General features: G+C 38.9%; 1 protein-coding gene across 1 annotated transcript; it reads right to left on the bottom strand.

Annotated features, from left to right (window-relative positions):
• Window positions 1–782: 782 nt before the first annotated feature.
• LOC138241769 (uncharacterized) lies at window positions 783–2518 on the bottom strand. Its single transcript, XM_069195529.1, has 2 exons — window positions 2407–2518; window positions 783–2102 (listed from the first exon to the last, which is right to left on the bottom strand). The coding sequence occupies exons 1-2, from the start codon at window positions 2462–2464 to the stop codon at window positions 838–840; spliced, it is 1323 nt and encodes a 440-aa protein (XP_069051630.1). The 5' UTR covers window positions 2465–2518; the 3' UTR covers window positions 783–837.
• Window positions 2519–18100: the final 15582 nt, after the last annotated feature.

Genomic DNA, 18100 nt, shown 5'->3' with positions numbered 1-18100 from the left:
GAATCCCACGTAGACACAAACGGACAAACTCGTCGCAAATGGAGAGAAAAAGGTTCACTAAGACTGCGAGGTGCTCTACTGGGGAGTGTATAATGTTATGAATATGCATACTATTAACACTGACCATTTACCGCCCATTTAAGGTACAAGATGGAAATTTTAATCTGCCCTTTCAGGTTGTTTCCATAATCTAGCTGGCATAATTGCCTGCCCCCTCAGGTAAAAAGCAGCAAAGAGCTTTGGGTTGAATTTTAAGTATTTATATCAGTGTGGCCGTGCTCTGTGGTATTAAAGGGATGTTTTATTTTATTAACATGGAAATGGGTCTCACTGTATTGGAGGGCTTCGGCACAATGATGGTTGGTACAGCATGCGTCTTGGGTGCAGTTTCCTTCCTTCAGGGTCTGCACATCTCTTGCCTTTATCAGGAATAATGAGCTTTCTGATTATGGATGGAATATTGGGAGTTATGATTGGCACATCAGTTGCCAATTGCTGCCTCACAGCACTGGGGCCTTGGGGTGCTATCTGCATGGAGTTTTATGTTTTTCCTGTATTCAGTGGAATTTGTCTGGGTGCTCCGCTTTCCTCCTACAATCCAAAAACATACTAGTAGGTTTATTGGCTTCTGAGAAAATTGAGTGTGTGTGTATCTTTGTCTGCCCTGTGATGGACTAGTGTCCCGCCCCAGGTGGATCCTGCCTTGTGCCTGTTGCCCCAGCTCCCCTGTGACCTTCTACCTCTACAAAAAGAAAAAGCTCAGCCAGCAAAGCGCACAAAGGCACATTTACATAGAATAGATTTATTCCAACAGCAGAAAGGTTGCCAAAGCAAATTTTAGGGCATTCTTTGGACAGATCCGGTAGAACTGGTCAGGAATTTCTCCCGCCTCAATCTGGCCATCTCCCTCTCGGCTCTGCTCCTCCTCACCACTCTCCTCCTCGGGGGGGTGTCCTCGCTCTGGGAGCTGGAGGCCCTCTCTGTGCTCAGCCTCCTTCTTTTGCAGGAGGCTTCTTCACCTCTGCCTGCTCTGCGCTTCCCGGCCGCCAGTCCTTGGGGGCGGAGCCCCGGAGCTCGGCCGGTCGCGGGGAGTTCATAGAGCTGCCTGTAGAGAGAGCCACACGGGAGGCCGTGTATCCAGCTGTGTTCCAGATGCACCTGCAGGGAAGCCAGGCTTCCCCGCTGCTGGAAGCAGCAGCTGCATCTGTACAAGGTCCCGCCAGCCGCGTCTTCTCTGAACGAGTGGGACCGAATGAAGGAGGCAGCGAGATGCTCTGAGCCGGGATAATCAGGATCCAGCTCCACGCTGCTGGCTAGAGACTCAGCCTCCCGGGGCTCTTCCTTGAGGCCACGCGAGGGAGAGAGATTCGTGTCCGTGTCTGCGAAAGGCTGGATGGCACCGTCCCAGCAGAAGGCGAGAGGCCTCTCCCGGCTGAAGAGGGCCGAGCCGCTCTCCAGCAGGCGTATGCCCAGAGCTAGGCCATCCTCGGGGCCACTCATGCAGCGGGTCTCAAGGGGAGGCTGGGAGAATCCAAGTGTATCCTGGGACATAGCTCCTGTTTCTTCCTGATGGAGGCCTGGACTCCAGGGCGGATTTGTACCCTCCAGCGCACTCCAGAAAGAAGGGCTGCCCCAGGAGCTGAACTGGGCCGTGGGCAGGAAGCAGGGTGTCATCTCCATGGGCTCGGCATGGGAAGGCACAAGCTCCAGCTCCTCAGAGTTACCCAGACAGATGACTATCCAGGAATCCTCATCCAGGTTCAGGCTTTGGGGGCTCCTCTCTCCCTCCATGATCGGGGGGACCAGGGGATCTGGGTAGCTGGAAAGGGCTCCTGGGATAGGTGGGGCGGAAGGGGAAGAAGGCAGAACGGGGATGAAGTGGGTGTCGTTCGGATGAAGAGAGCATGATCCATTCAGGCCTGGGAAGGGGGCAGGACTGCAGCGCTCAGAGCAGCTCTCAGCGTTATCGACACTGTGCTGGAATGGCATAGACATCCCAGGGGGTGAACATAGGCTTCTGGGGCTGCTAGGATAGGGATCAAAGGCTGAACAACAGCTTGGTATCAGGACGTCTTGTGGCAACGGGAATGCAGGTCGACACTCTGTGAACAGCAGATTAACAATGGTCATTTTTTTAAACTAATGGGATATCCAAGAGTCCGATTTTAACCTTTAATTTTAATTTCCATAAAGCTGTAAAATAAGGGAGTGTCAATCTCCTGTCAAAGTCCAGGCAACAGCTCACAGAAATACAAACTCATATGAAACAACCTGATTAAATGATCCAGCAAATGAAAGTGGTGTTTGGAGGAGGTACATAATTTACTTTAGGTGCAGGTGCATGTGCATTAAGTTTAAACAGAAATAATGTTCTGAAAAATTTAAGATCCTTCGATAGGCTCTTACCTGAGAAATCCTCCCTTTGGTAAAGGATTTTTGGAGTGAAGATTTTGGGGTGATCCATTTTAGAGGCTGAAAAGGCCAGTCCTCTTGAGTGCTGTGTGTGAAATACTGTGCCAAGCTGTCTGCCCACAATTTGAATATATTCAATAGAATGTTTGATGTGGTTTCCTAGGAGATCAGATGTTTTTTCATCTGCATTCCGTGACATCATGGAATGCATTGTGACATCATGATGATTTTCAAAATGAAACAGCCTTTGGAAAGACCACACCATAACTTACTCCATTTAGCTTCAGCGGGGCAGCCAGTTGTGAGTTGCAGGGTGCTATGAATGCTGGCTGATTTACTTTGTCTCTATGGTTAATATAGTATATGAAGCCTGAGAAATGTATACTGTAGTGTGCAAATGATGGCGATTTTAAAAGAGAATAAATGAAATGGTCAAAGCTTGTCCTTAAACCCTGCTTATGCTATCATAATTAAAATATGAATTTCCTTACAATGCATCACATACTGTATTCTTGCTTGCAGGCTTTGTTATTAAATACTGTATCCCAGTGATTATTTGGTGTTCCTGCTTCTTCTGTTACAGTGCAGGCATCTTACTGCAGGAGGACTGCAGAAGATATTCACTGTCACAAGTGCACCTCTGTCGCTGACCAGCAGAGATCACTCCAACTAAACAGCATGCTAGATATCCAACATGCTAGGGGTCTCCCACCAGGAGGTCTTACAGATCACCCTAAATCTACTGTGCTCTAAAGATTAGGATCTCTTGTACATTATTGATCAACTAAACAATGTATTCCATTCCAGCTGATTGTTGTTCTAAAGGATTTCTACATTGTGTCATTTAACAACTTACTTATTTAGCTGATGACAGTTAAATTGTCTTTAGAATTTGATCTCTGAATGGTCACCTATAAAACCTACTGGAGAGGGGGTCTTCAGCACGTGGGCTGGAGACACCTAATTTAGATCCACAATATCATCACTAGTTCACACCTCAGTGGAGGTCTGCATAACAACCTGCCTTCTAGATTGCCACATGTACACTGGGTGTGCATGCACCAGATGTCACTAGTGCTCTGCTGCAAACTCGAGTTTCCTGAGCCCTTGGAAATCATTGAAATCATTTAATCATTTCACTGGTGTTCTTACACGTATTCCACTTTTTTTCTGTATCCAGTGACCTATAAAAAGATATTATAAAGAAATAGTATTTGAATAATTTGTGGTGTTGCTTTAATTGTGCATTAAGATGGACGCTAAAAGATCAGCTACACTATTAATATGTGCAAAAAATATAAAATGCTAAAGGCTGTGGTTCAAAAAGAGTATATAATTAACACAGTTAAAAAAAAGTATATATATAATTAACATAGTTTTAAGGATGTTAGCATAACAAGAGGCCAAAGACGTAGCCAGAAAACACTGCATACTGTGTCAATGTCAGAAATAGGAAGCACCTGTCAAGAAAATAAGTGAATAATACTGAAAAGGGGGCAGAAGGAATTGTACTTGTTTGTGGAAAAATGGCAGACAGACACAGAGTACAGTAGGTAATTGATTTTAAATTAAATAGCAAAACACCATTTTTTATGTACCAACTCTCCTGATGTAGTGGAACACAAGTATGGACTGCAGAGGTGTTCTGTCATGCTAAGCAATGATTAATTCTGTTCTAATTATGTGCTGGGATTTTCCGCTCATCTCACGATAATTAATTTTGAAGCGCTCAACATCTAATTTCACAGCACGATGTGGAGTACGTTGAGTTCTGTCGATTTTTTCCTGACAAGGTGACGGCACTCAGTCGGTGAGCAATGCATGAATCATTGCTCTTAAATGTCTTGAATCGGCACATCGTTAGAAATCCTTTTATCCTGCTACTTGGATTGGGCGGTTGTTTTTCGGTTTCACATTGACGTTCCAAAACACATAGACATCCAAAGCCCCAGAAGAAACAAATTACTCTGTCTCTGCAGGCATGTGTTTGGAAAGGTGATGTATATACTGTAGATTTATTTCCAGCATTCATTGCCAGCAGCCATATCACCCTGCAACTCACAACTGGCAACCCACTGAAGCTCAGCAGGTGTGAGCCTGGTCAGTACCTGGATGAGAGACCTCCTGGGAAAAACTAAGGTTGCTGCTGGAAGAGGTGTTAGTGGGGCCAGCAGGGGGCGCTCACCCTGTGGTCCACGTGGGTCCTTATGCCCCAGTATAGTGATGGGGACACTATACCGTAAACAGGCACCATCCTTCGGATGAGACGTAAAACCGAGGTCCTGACTCTCTGTGGTCATTAAAAATCCCAGGGTGTTTCTCGAAAAGAGTAGGGGTATAACCCCGGCGTCCTGGCCAAATTTCCAATTGGTCCTTACCAATTATGGCCTCCTAATAATCCCCCTCTATGAATTGGTTTCATTACTCTCTGCTCTCCTCCCCACTGATAGCTGATGTGTGGGGAGCGTTCTGGCGCACTATGGCTGCCGTTGCATCATCCAGGTGGTGGAGGGGAGTCCCTGTTACTGGAGTGCCCAGAAAAGCCCTATAAAAGTGTAAGGATTTCTTATTATTATTTAGGAGATTGAGTACATTTTTTGGCCTCGTTCTGGGTCCCTGTGGGGCACTCTCTCTGTAGGGCTGTTAGTGCTCCTGCGTGAAGGTTCATTTTCCTGGGGCAGAAGGGTTAAGGACAGCTCCCTCCCCATGTTCCACCCCGGCCTTCAGCACCCACCCTCACGCTGGCTGTGGTTCCACAGTAGGACGTTGGAAATGAGAAGAATCAGACGTGTAGAAAAAAGACCTTCTTCCACAAACAGAGGCACACAAAACACTCCTCACTGGAGCCTTGGTTTCACTTTTCATTGCAGCATGTTCCCTCATCTTGTTATCTTCTACCCAACCAACCTTAAGGAGGGGTGAAGAGAACATGAAAAATCCACTTTAACTTCACCGACAGCAGTCTCGTTGCTTGTTAAGACTGTAAAAATAGAAAAGCCGATGTGAAATTGTAACTAGAGAAGACAAATGTTTTGACAGTACTCCAGACAGACCAGAACAGGATTACGTTTCTCATGCAAATATGTACTGAATATTTATGAACTATTCAAGCACACCTATGATGAATTCTAATTCTATAAAGAATGAATTATGATTCCATAAAAGCGAAAACATAATGGAAGAAGATTTCAAGGCCAGACAAAGCTGGTAATGAACACAGGCAGGGTGTTGTTTCTTTCTATGTGCTCTTAAGGATTCTGTGACTCAGTAACAAACAAAACAAAAGGCACTCCATGCAAAATACATTTTTGTTGCTGGTCAGCCAGCCACCTCAGTCACACACAACAAGAAATGTTCTTTCCCCCTTCCTTACCAGCTTGTGTCAAATAGCTTGCTTCTTCCCCTTTTACTAGCAAAGTAACACCCACAATTATACAGTATAGTGGTATTAAGGTACCACGCTCCGGAGCCCAGTGGAAAAATAAAAGCTCATGATTACCATTACCTACAATGGCAATGGCAGAAATGTGGAGCTGCCTTATGCTCAGAGAGAGCTCCTTTGTCCACAGACCATTCATTTCATCTCTCTGCCCACCACTTATCTAGAATCTTTGCAGAAAGTCCACCAAGACCAAACCAATTTGCCTTGTTGTGTCACAGTTATAGTATTATCACCATTAGGTCATGATATCCTGCATAATATACAGGTAATTGGCTCAAAAAGAAATGACTACTTTATTAGGACACAAATAATGACATCAGTTGAAACATAACCATAACAAGATTACCATCCTCACATCTAAAAATTCTAATTTGAAAAGAACATCAGTGCGTTTTAGTATTATATGCATTACTTACAAGTGATAGCATAACGTGGAAACTATACGGTGAAAATCCTCACTGAGCCTAATTGTTTGAATTAAAAAAAATAAAGTGTAGCTGGTTCTCCAGGTATGTAACTGTGCAGGAGAATGTGTAAATGTGTGTCATGATCCCTTCGTTCAATTCCTCTTCAAATCCCTGTGGTTCTATCAACCTGGAGCGTGTCTGTTGACCCTGTGTTTGCCTGGGTTTCCTCCAGTTGCTCCAGTTTCCTCCCACAGTCCAAAGACACACTCGTAGGTTAACGGGCTTCTGGGAAAATTGACTATGGTGTGAGTGTGTGCGTGTCCCATCCTGTGTGTATCCGGTTTTGCACCTGTTGCTTGTCGGGTTAGGCTCAGGCTCAGGCTCCTCCACACCCCTGTATGAGAAGTATGTTAGAAAATGGATGGATGGAGTGCCATGAAGTGGCCATAACTAGATATTTTCACAGAAGCCCAAAAGACTTTCTTTTAATTTTTAATAAAATTATTAAAAGTGAACAGCTTGCTTTGAAAGATGAATTAATATCATTCTGTGTCACATTCTGGTAGAAGCCTTTGCTGTTCCTGTGAATGTTCCGTCATTTAAATGGCAGCTTTTGCCAGGCTACATACCGACGGCACCATTGCACTGCTCTTTACCCGTCTCATTTAGAACCTGTCAGTTTTTTAAAGTTCATAAAGGCACAGTCAAAAGAAAGGTCCCCTAAATGAGAAGACAGTGTGTCCTCTGTAAATAAAAAAAATGTATCAAAGGTGCAGGGCAAAAGTGCCGTGATAAAGTGAATCTGCTTGTGGACATAATAAATGCATGCATACACACAGTCCCATGCCATTTTGCAATTATTATAGGAGCTTGGTTTGGTATTTTGTGCTGTCCTTTGTACTTCCAGGATATCTTCAACAGCACTGCTGGCCCTTGAGACATTACTTTGAGTTTTACTGATGCATCAACACCTTAAGGCTTAATGTCACCGTCATTTGAAAGCTACTGCTGCTGAGTGCCAGCAGCACTCACTCAGATCCGTCACAGAGGAGAGAGTGGTCACATGAAACTGGGATCATAGCATTGTGATGAGATAATCAGTTTGCAAGCTGAGTATTCGGCGGTGTCTTTTTGTTCGGGAGATGTGTACAGAAGCTTCTTCCTTTGAAACAGTTCACCCTGTAATGGCTATCCCAGATTTTTGTCTTTGCAGTATCTCAGACATGGCCAAGAATGAAATCAACAGAATAAAACATTCCATTTTATATTCGCCTTTGGTGCAGATTGAGCCTCCTTAAGAGTGGCACATAGCCATTTCATTTTTTTAAATTTTTTATGAGTACATTAACATAGATGGCTGTGCAAGCTGTTAACTGTTTAAGTGTTCTCGTAACTGATAGGAAAAAAGAAAAGCCCCAGACAAACTCAAAGACTTAGAGTACTTACTGTACAAATGGCATAATATGGAGACAGATATTCATTGGTGTGGAGCTCTTGTGCTGGATTTTAAATCCATTTTGAGTACAACATAACATCAGTGTTTTAATCATCCAGTTTTAAACTCAAGGTTAAGAGACTCCTGTCAATTCCATGGATGTGAGTTCACAGGCGCTTGTTACGTAACTTATCATTGCTTCCTAATGGACAACATCATTGATTCCTTCCTAGATACCACTCCATGAGGGAATCCACAGGAAGTCCATATAATTAGGACAATATTACAGAATATTCAGTTAACATTTACAATATAGAAACGAAGAACATTACAGGTTACTTTTTAGCTTAAGTGGCTGTGGATATAATTTATACACAAAGACCAACATACTTAAAAACACTATTTCTTACACAGGATCCTTTAGAATTGTATTTTCATTTCCCCTACATGACCTCATGCATAATACACCACAAATCAAGAAGAAGCCATTGATGTTGGCCTCGTTTTGCAGAGTTAATTATGTTTTAATGGCCTTTTTTACCTGGGGCAGTTTTACTGAAAAGACAGTGTGCTGGAAAGAATAGAATCGGTGCCCAGAAGTTTAAAGACTTTTTTTTTTTAACTGATGGTTAAATAAACATTAAGGACCAGAACGCGATCTGGAAGAAACACCACACCATCAAAGACTGGGGGAGAAGTACTACATTCAAACACAAAGTAAAAAAAAACATCCATTGAATGCAGTGGATGAGACAAAAACACATATAGAAAAAGTATAACATTTTTTTCAAAGAAACATCCTTCAGGATTAAACTTGAAAAATGGCTTTGGTCTTACGCACTAGTTTGCCTTGATCTGCATTGTGTCATGATCTACAGCTGTCTGTTCCCAGCCCGGGGTACCAGTTTCATCTCTCCACATACCAGATGGGACTTTTTAGTGTTCTCATTTGTTCTTCTAGCACACATGGTAGATTTCTTATTAGGCTGCTGTGCCTGGTTTATTAATAACAATCTTTATGATTAATTCTATTATGTATTTCAATCAATGCCAGAGAACTGTGAATTTGTTAGTTGCAAAAAAGAACTGTAATATTACAAGGTATTCTCTAAGAAATGGTATGACCAAGAATATCCCCTAAATCAGGAGGAAAACAATGAAGGGTGTATGAGTTTACACACTAGGAATTCTGCCCCTAAGATAGCAATAACAATTTAAACAGTTTTACAGATATATCTTCTAATGACATTCTTTTTGAAAAATAAACCCAGTATATTATCTTAAAATGAACATTGACAATGTATCATACCTCTGTCTTGCAAAGTTATTCTCCTGAAAATAAATATTTTTCCTGGTGCATATAAATACCAGTGTAGCTATTATAATGTGTTTTGGAAAATGTACATGCATCATTTTCTTAGAGACTAATCACATTTAATGTTTTTACAATTTGTATTGTTCTTTATTTTGAAAACAATTAAACAAAATTACCAATGCAGAAATACCATAATAAAGCATTCTGGCTCATAAGGTCATTCCAGTGCTTTGTGGTGACCATTGGGTCCAGCTGAATACAGTAGCTGTAAACTCCAGTCTATACAAGGTATTCTGTAATTGATTGTATCATGTACGTATAAGACAATTCCTGGATTTGATTTTTTGTGTCATATCTTTTATCTAAGTATTTCATCCTCTAATCTGTTTTCTAAGCATACAAAATCTGTTTTCAAACCTGGCACTACAAACCATAGTCATTCTTATTTATACTGTAGATCTGTACTGTGCTAATGTAGCACGGCCTCACTCACATCAAGCAGTGGTGCCTAGCTGTGTAGGACAAAGGTCATAATTATTTATGTGCACATCTATAGCACACAGATAATACCTTAATTAGCTGAGGCTTAAGTCAGTTTCAAGCAGAATCATCCCCTTCATGTGAATTCACTGAGTTGGGAAGTGATTGGAAATCTCACAACCTGGGTTAATGAACCCACCTGTCATTAATTATGGTCAAACAATTTCTCCATTTTGTTTACTTTTACTAATTATTATTCATTTTCACCTTTACACCATGTTAAAACACAAGGGTGTTAACCTCTTCCTTGCTTTCTAATGTAGAAAGAAAAAAGACTAACATGATAGTTAAATTGCAATTTCACTTAATAGTTGTTGGCAAACAAAATTCAGGTTGAAATGAAAATAATTTGCAAGTACATTTTCCTATTTCCCCAAAATGGATCTCATGTATCTTAAATTTAAAATAATTTAAAATTTAAAATTATGTTAGCCCACGTTATTAGTTACAAACTTAGATACAATAAAGTCTAGATACCCAAAGCTAGAGATTAAATACACATCCCCAGCAGGAACCCATCTTATCTTGGAGATTGTGCCATTTATTTTCAATTAGTTTTCCAGTGGCCTTTTAAAAAAAAAATTGCACATCAAAGAAAAAACACACATTACTGCATCAATGAAGGCTGCTAGAAATACTACCCACCTGTGTTTTGAGACTGAATCAATACAAATTATCTTTACTTCCAGAGTGCAAAAAGGACAATTTTGGAGTCTGATGACAAAAAATAAAATATAAATAAAAGCCAGAAAGTACATTATGCTCTGAGCACAGTGCGTGTTCTAACCTTCCCTCTTCATTATAGTTCCTAATTGATTTTGTTTAATTCAGATCAGGATTTTGGTCTTTAGATATTGACCTCAAAAGACTTCCAAATTCTAGCAAAGTGGATCATCTTCATTCCTAATTATTTTCACCCCAAAGATATTAATAAATTCTTTAATAAGCTCCCATTGGTCTGGTTCAAATACAACACACTTAGCACAGTCTACCCTGACTTGTGTTTTTGCAGAAGATCAGCTCTGAAATAGCTGTGCTACTAACCTGTGATGACAAACCTTGAGCTGCCTTTTGTATTGGGGTAGTGTAGTGGATAAGCCTCTAGACCTGTAACTAAGAGATTAAGGGGTGAAACCCCTGCTGTTGTATCTTGAGTGAGGCACTTCAGTCCACCCAGCTGTCGTGGAACCCAGCATTGCTGGGGCAGACCAGTGTCCTATCCCGGAGGGGAGTCATGTGCTCCCTACTGGTATGGACTTGTTATTGACACATCAAGCAAAATCACTATTTGTGTCGCTTACCTGAGATCTTTATTTGCTGTTTCAAAAACATTACTGTATATTGTATGCTTCAAGTATTAGATATATTCTCTCTTACATTTACAAAGAATCTAGACTACGTGTAGTGAGATTTTGTTGTTTCTGATTGAAATAAAAATGTTTTTTCCTTTGTTCAATAAAACAGTGGTGGTAAGATGCCTTGAAACCACAAAACATCTTTTCTCTTTTTATTATACAATTTCTTTCACCAGCATAAAGTGCTCCAGCTCATTAGGCCCTGTGATTAAAGTGTAAAGTTTGTACAGGCATTTGAGATTCAGTGGACAGACAACTTTTAGTTGTTGTCCCTTAGAAAAGATTGGTAGATTTCCCAACATCCAAAAATCTTTCTATTAAACCCAGCACCAAACGTTACAAATAATAATTTTCAAGATAGTTTTCTGTTTTTGTACAAAAATGTTCTTAAATATGTCCTGTCAAAGACCCAGCCTGCACCAGGGGATGAGACTGCAGGGGTTCTAATGGAATTTAAAATTATTTGTCATGCTGACAGCATCCTTGCTGGCTCATAGCACAGACTCACAAACTGGAGGTGCTGAATAATGCAAGATTAGCAGTAAAGTAAAAAGTCACCATTAACTGTGCCTGGTCATACTGACATTGTTTCCCTTAGGTTTACCCCTGCTAAGAACAAGTAGCAGTCTTTAAGAGGCACTGTTCCTACTTTCCATGGAATATCTCTCTAAAATGCTAAATGATTAACAATAGAAAATTGCCTTTCATTCAACAACTTGAATGGAGAGACTGTCTTACCCCTGCCTGGTCTGGTATGATCTTGTCTATCCAAAAAAAAACATTTTTCCATCTTTAAAATGCATTCCACTTTTCATAAGTCAAAAACTGCATTTTGCTCAGCAGTAACAATTACGTTAAATATACTTAAGTTATATTATAATATGATGTGTGCATGTGTTATGCACACAGACAAAATAAGCATGTTAACACTTGGACAGCACATTAACGTATCTTAATTAACCAACTGATTGATCCAATTAAGTCATTTGGAGCTGGAAGAAAACCTAGAAACTACTGTAGCTCTTCAGGACCATGGTTGGACTGGTCATATATTGTCATATATTGCCTATATATTACATACTGTATATAGCCATATATTGTGGGTTGGCAACATATGGCTATCTGAATATTCATCTGAAAATTAGCACAGTACAATCTGACTTCAGGAAATAATCTGTACTTTTCAAACATACATAGCATGATAATGTTCTTAGTGCAAGAACAAACTAGTTTTTACATATTTTCTCCCAAGGCAGAGCAAGACACGAATAATTATTCACTGCCTTTCTTTAACCTTGTAAATTATTCAATAATTCATTCTATAAGCCTCCTTCCTTTATGACCTGCTATATTTATATATAAAAATAAACCTTAGTGTATGAACCAATATTTCCAGGAAGTAATGGATATAGCTTTCACACTGAACAGTTCCATCTTTAAAGAACTGATATACTGTATAGACGAAATCACTTAGGATAAAATGTTATATGAAATAAATTTCTGGGGTGAAATGGAAAGTGGAAGATTAGAGGTGATTCTGTACGAATGATAGGTCTTGATATTTTTCTTTCTGTAAGACTATTAGGCAAAATACAGATCTGATAAAATGATGCGTTGATAACATATGAAATGATCACACATGTTGTACGGTGAACATGCTTTTGACAAAAAGAAGCATTAAACTGTAGTTCAGAAGTACAGTCCCCCATCTATTTTAAAATTGTGCTTGCAATTCTAGTGTTAAAGTTTCCATGTACAGCATGTTTTCCTGTAAATGCTGTACCACAGTAACTACCTTTTTCCAGTACAAGACCATCTAAAAATACATTCATTTTGGCTGACAAATTAAAATTTAAAATGTGTTCCTGCTCTTCACTGCATGTTGCACCACTTGCTGTCAATGCAGCACTGATTTATAGGGTTGTTAGATTGCTTGTAAAGTCAGCCTTGGATCATATAAAAACTATGATGAAATACAGAAAAAATCTTGTTTTGAGAAAACAGTATAAAGATAATATGTTCTATAATTTGTAAACACAGGTATGTGTATTGATTTGGATGATATTTTACTTATACAGTATATATATTTTAAATGACTACGGTAGATGTTGTTTAATTATAGATCCTTTGGGGAATCACATCAGAAATGCACTTGCCGTACTGTGAGACTAAAATACTTCATCAATGAGCTTTAGAATGTTGTGCAACACTGAAAGAGTGTTTTTTAATGGAAGCCAGCATACTAAGCTAAAACAGAGTGCCAAATATAAAGACAACACACAGAACAACACAGACACACAACACATGCAACTTGTAAACTTGTAAGAAATGAAACCAAATGGAAATTCTGTAGGTAAGTAAACTGCTTTTTAAAAATTCCAGGCAAGCAATCTAAAGTAGACAGGCATTATTTTGTGTAGTCCTTATCATAGGGTAATATTTCAAGGGCACATCCTTATTTGTTCTAAAGTGCTATACATTCATTGAAATGTATCAATTCATGCTGATACTGCGTCTGATTTCATAACCCTGTCTGAAAGGTACAGCTTTTCTCTTGAAGATGCTCACACTTAATGCTCTGCCAGGCATGCACTTAGACTTGGGAAAATTATTCTTTCTCAGACACCAGGAATCTAAAGAGAGGCTTCAGCAGGAATACTGTATATTAGGCAGATTCTTCAACAGTGTTGGTAAATCCCTCAGCCGTAAGATTTACTGTGCATATTTATTATTGAACTTTTTACAAAAATGTTTGACAAAAACATATCCTGCTGAAGAAAGTTTTGAGGACAACATGCTAAAATCCCTCATTGAGAATTTAATATAAACCCCTATTTTTCATTTCAAAGGCCTTGTGTGAGGATGGAAAAGAAGCGACAATTTCCAATCAAAGTTTCAAAGCAAAGCTTCCTGGATAAAGTGAAATAAAGACAATAATAAACAGGCACTGAAAAATCCAAACAGTTATAAAAAGGATGTGTCAGGGAAAATTTAAAATTATACCTTTTGTGGACCTGCATTGTTTACTGCTGTTGTAGAATGTGCTAAAATTAACTATTGATTCAGCCCTGTCTCTTGGGAATGTGTCTGTCAGGATATTAAGGTTATATGATATGATTTGGGTTTTGACAATAGAGTGCCTAACACTTTCCCATTTATTTTTAAAAACTCATAACACAGTTTCTGAGAAGACCGAGGTGCTTATGGGACAAACTCTGCATTGTCAGAGCCTTCTCAGGAATAAATGTTTTCTGAAAATGGATGGATGAACATACCACTTCATATTAACTTGATTAACTAAAAGATGTCAATAAATTACACTACTGTCAATATTTTCAAGTAAAATAATTATTTTAGTTATGGACTGAAATCCATATTATGTAGGATTGTTGTACAATTGCGAGTCTTGGAATTTTAAATATTTGGCATTTTCTTTTTTAAATAGCTTTGACTATTTCTTGAAATTAATAATTTTGGCAACAGACGCCTTTAATTTGGAGAATGATACCCAAATGTCTTTTGGTGGGGAATACAAAAACCCAAATCACTGGGTTTCTGAATAAGAATAAGAAGCTGAACAGTATCTGGAGCTCCAGAAGAGTCTTGTTTTCTGACAGGATGTTTCCCACCACACTCTAGTGCATCAAATTCAGGCTTTCTTCAACAAAACTCCAAAGGTATGTCGACACTCTGCAAGATTGTGTTTGTTTAAATTCAAAATTCAAATAATACAAAATCAAACTCATTTTAAATCTTAATTTGAAGTCTTTGCTATACAACTATGAAAAAAGAATTTGTATGATTAACTATGCTGTTGAACTAATGGACACTCATATGCAGTAGCTTCATTTTGAAACTGTGCAACACTGCAGGTAATACATTTATATTTTATATAAATATGTATATGTATATATATTTAATTTAATCTCTGAGTATATCTGCAAACAGTTAAAGAAAATCCTCATCTGTCATTTACTCACTTAGCGCTGCTGAAACAACTGTTATTGCTTTTGTAAAAAGAAGGATTATGCTACATTACTACAAGCAAAGTCTTGTGAAAAAGTAATAATCTGATCCCATTGAAAGAGCACCATGATCTTGCTAACTTAATCCATTCTGACAGCTCAACCAAGCATAGTTCTTCACAGATCTTTAGGATATGGAGGACAAAAATGGTAACAGGGATTACGTTTTAATTATTTAAAGACCTCCATGTGAATAACAATACACCCCACTGAAAAAAACAATATTGCTACATTGCTACACAGGCATCAGATATGTTTAATTTAGTGTGCAGGCTGTATACAAGGCAAACACCACATTAAACACTACCAAAGCAATTGAAATACACAGGCAGAGCTGGCAAACAACTTCAGTATTTTATAGGTTGTTATTCTGATTTTTTCTGCATGATAATGCTGAGACAAAAGCTCTTACAGTGCCACGTTTTGGAAAATAGAAATGAATATAAACATACATTCTGAACAGCTTCATTCCCAGTAAGTCATGAATGAAGAATGAATGAAGGAGGCTACAGTAGATGTCTTATTTAAATCCATTACTTTAAACAATATGGTGGAATTTGTTTAAATGACTGCATTTCACAGCCTTTTCTCATAGCTATTGGGAAGCACTGTGCTACAATCTTCCGCAGTAAGGGAAATAAGGGATTGTAAGGGAAATACAATCTAAGAGCTTCACTGAATGAGTCTAAATAGGCCAACTTACAGTACCTTTTATCACATGAATTGACTATCCTTACATTCTTAAGTCATGAGGAAACAAATAGAAAATTGTCAACATCATATATATCCTATGTCCTATGTTCCCTTTCACTGTGGCAAGAAGCCTGAGATGTTTGTGTGAGTATGTGTGCATACTGTATACTTTGCTCAGGTTGGTGTTTTGTTTAATGTCCTTTTAAAAAGTTCATATATTGGGAAAAAGAACTGTCCTTGTCGTACTGAAAAATGTAAAACAGAGCAACGATCACTGCACATTATTATTATTATCATTATTGGTGATAATGTCATTACACTATGACACAAGAAGTTAAGAAGAAAAATGAATGAATACATACCCACACTCACATTCTGTAGACTCCTCAGTGATCTGGAAAGCAGCCATTTCATGCTGATGTTTTGAGGTATCACTCTCAACCTCCTGGACAGATACATTTGTGTATGATTTCCTTCACTTATATCATATGATATGCTGCTGGATAGGAGCAAGGGACTCTTTATGGGGATTGATTAGATCAAGGAAAAAGTCTTCATGTATTGTGAATAGAATTTGTTGAACGACAGTATTCCTCTCCTGAAGCAAATAGTACTGTGGACAGTAGTTAGCAGAAAGTGGAAATGTTCATCGAATGCACTTATTTTTGCAGGTCTCACTTCACCTGTCTAAACCTATATAACCTGGCTCATTGAAAGGTCAAGGTATTTTCTTCTTCCTTTTCATGGTCGAAATATCAATGATAAAAAAGAAAAATATGAGAAATGTATTTTTTGTACAGTTGATGTTTAATCTTCCTTATTTATTCAAACATACTGTGTTATTGCTGAACAATTCCTAACTCTGAAGCATGTACTTTTTTTTATTTGCAACTGTATCGTTACATTACTTGTAGAGGTATAATTGACCAAATTGTCTTTTGTTGCTGGGAATGAAAGACATTTCATTGCCAGCAAATACTGCTGCATGCCGTATTGTTGTGCATTTGATAATAAACTTTGATTTGATTTGTTTGTGTAATGACATTCACATACAGTACATAAAAAAATAATCTCTCTTAGTATGGACTTCTGAAGACATTTGAACCTTAAATTAAGTAAAACATCACAACTCTCATATTCATACATTCCTGAAGATTAACTTACTGTACATCTCTGGAGGATCGGATTCCTGTCCTGGAAAAGAAGAAAGTTACACCTGTGAAGCTTTGCCTTTGAAACTCAAGCTTCCTAAATTTTTAATGGATGGCTGAGTAAAGATATGCATGGGTGTTCCTTCCAGAAATGCATACTAAACTAATTTGTCAATGCACCTCCTTGGTTTGTAAAACTAATCCTGGTTGCTGTCTGCACCATGTTATTTTGAACGCACCCTCCATGAAATTCAGGAAAATGTGACTGAGATACTCAACATTCTCGAAGCAATTGGCCACAGTACATGGAGACAATGTTAAAAATTTGTCACAGAGATCAGGACAAGTCGGCAGGAATAATGGGTAGCTAGATACGGGAGAGAGAATAAGAGGAATGTTTTTTTTTACACGGGGAATTGTGGGAGTGTGGAGTGGACCAACAAGTCATGTCGTGAACGTTGAGTCACAGGGAGCACTGTGAAAGTCTTTTAATGGGGGTTCCTGAATCATTAAACTGCTAACTAGTGGAGGAGAGAGACAGGCTGAGTAGCTTCCTGACACCTGTTTCCTATGATGTGTCAACACTTCACCACAGTCATAGAGCCAATGGTAAAAATCTCCTCGGCTTTGGAGTTCCCAGAATTCCATAAATGTAACGTCTCTTTGGAAGATATTTCAAAATATATTGACTAAAATCTAATGTGAGCATGAGAATAACATTTTTGCTGTGTAAGTAGTCAATTTTAATCTTCAAATCAGTTTTTGTGCAGTCCTGTGTCATCATGCAGCTGAATTCCCAAGCCTCCTCCTTGAGTGACATGAAAGTACTGCACAGGAGGCACATTTCAATCGATGTAGACAAAGCACTAAACTATTTCTAAAGCCAGTGCTTACTGTTGACTTGAGCCGTCTTACTTATGATGAACTTTTTAATTGCCCCAGCGATCAATTGGTACTTAATTGTAGTTTACAACTAAAAAGGGAATCTGCATATATGGTAACTATGTCTATAATTTCCCCTGGGAAACATAATCTCTTCTTTAAAGCTGTTTCTTTGTAGACAGCCATTAAGATATCCTTCTTAATCTGCATCACCCACGTCTCATTTGCAGTAGCTAGTGTCAAGGGAATTCTCCTCAAAACAATTAGCTCTGTGCCTTTTGAGATATTATAACAGTTGCAGGGATAAAAGAGTAGAACTACCTTTGTAAATGCAACACTAAACGTTTAATATGCTATCACACTGATGACACATGTACCTTGATTAGGACTGTAATCATTTCAACGGCAAATTAGTTTGCTGTGTTTGAAGCACACTTGAAACC

Source organism: Lepisosteus oculatus, chromosome 11 (assembly GCF_040954835.1).
Source record: "Lepisosteus oculatus isolate fLepOcu1 chromosome 11, fLepOcu1.hap2, whole genome shotgun sequence".
Classification (NCBI taxonomy): Eukaryota; Metazoa; Chordata; class Actinopteri; order Semionotiformes; family Lepisosteidae; genus Lepisosteus; species Lepisosteus oculatus.
Note: the sequence above shows the minus strand (reverse complement) of the source record. Positions and strands in the feature narration are given on the sequence as shown.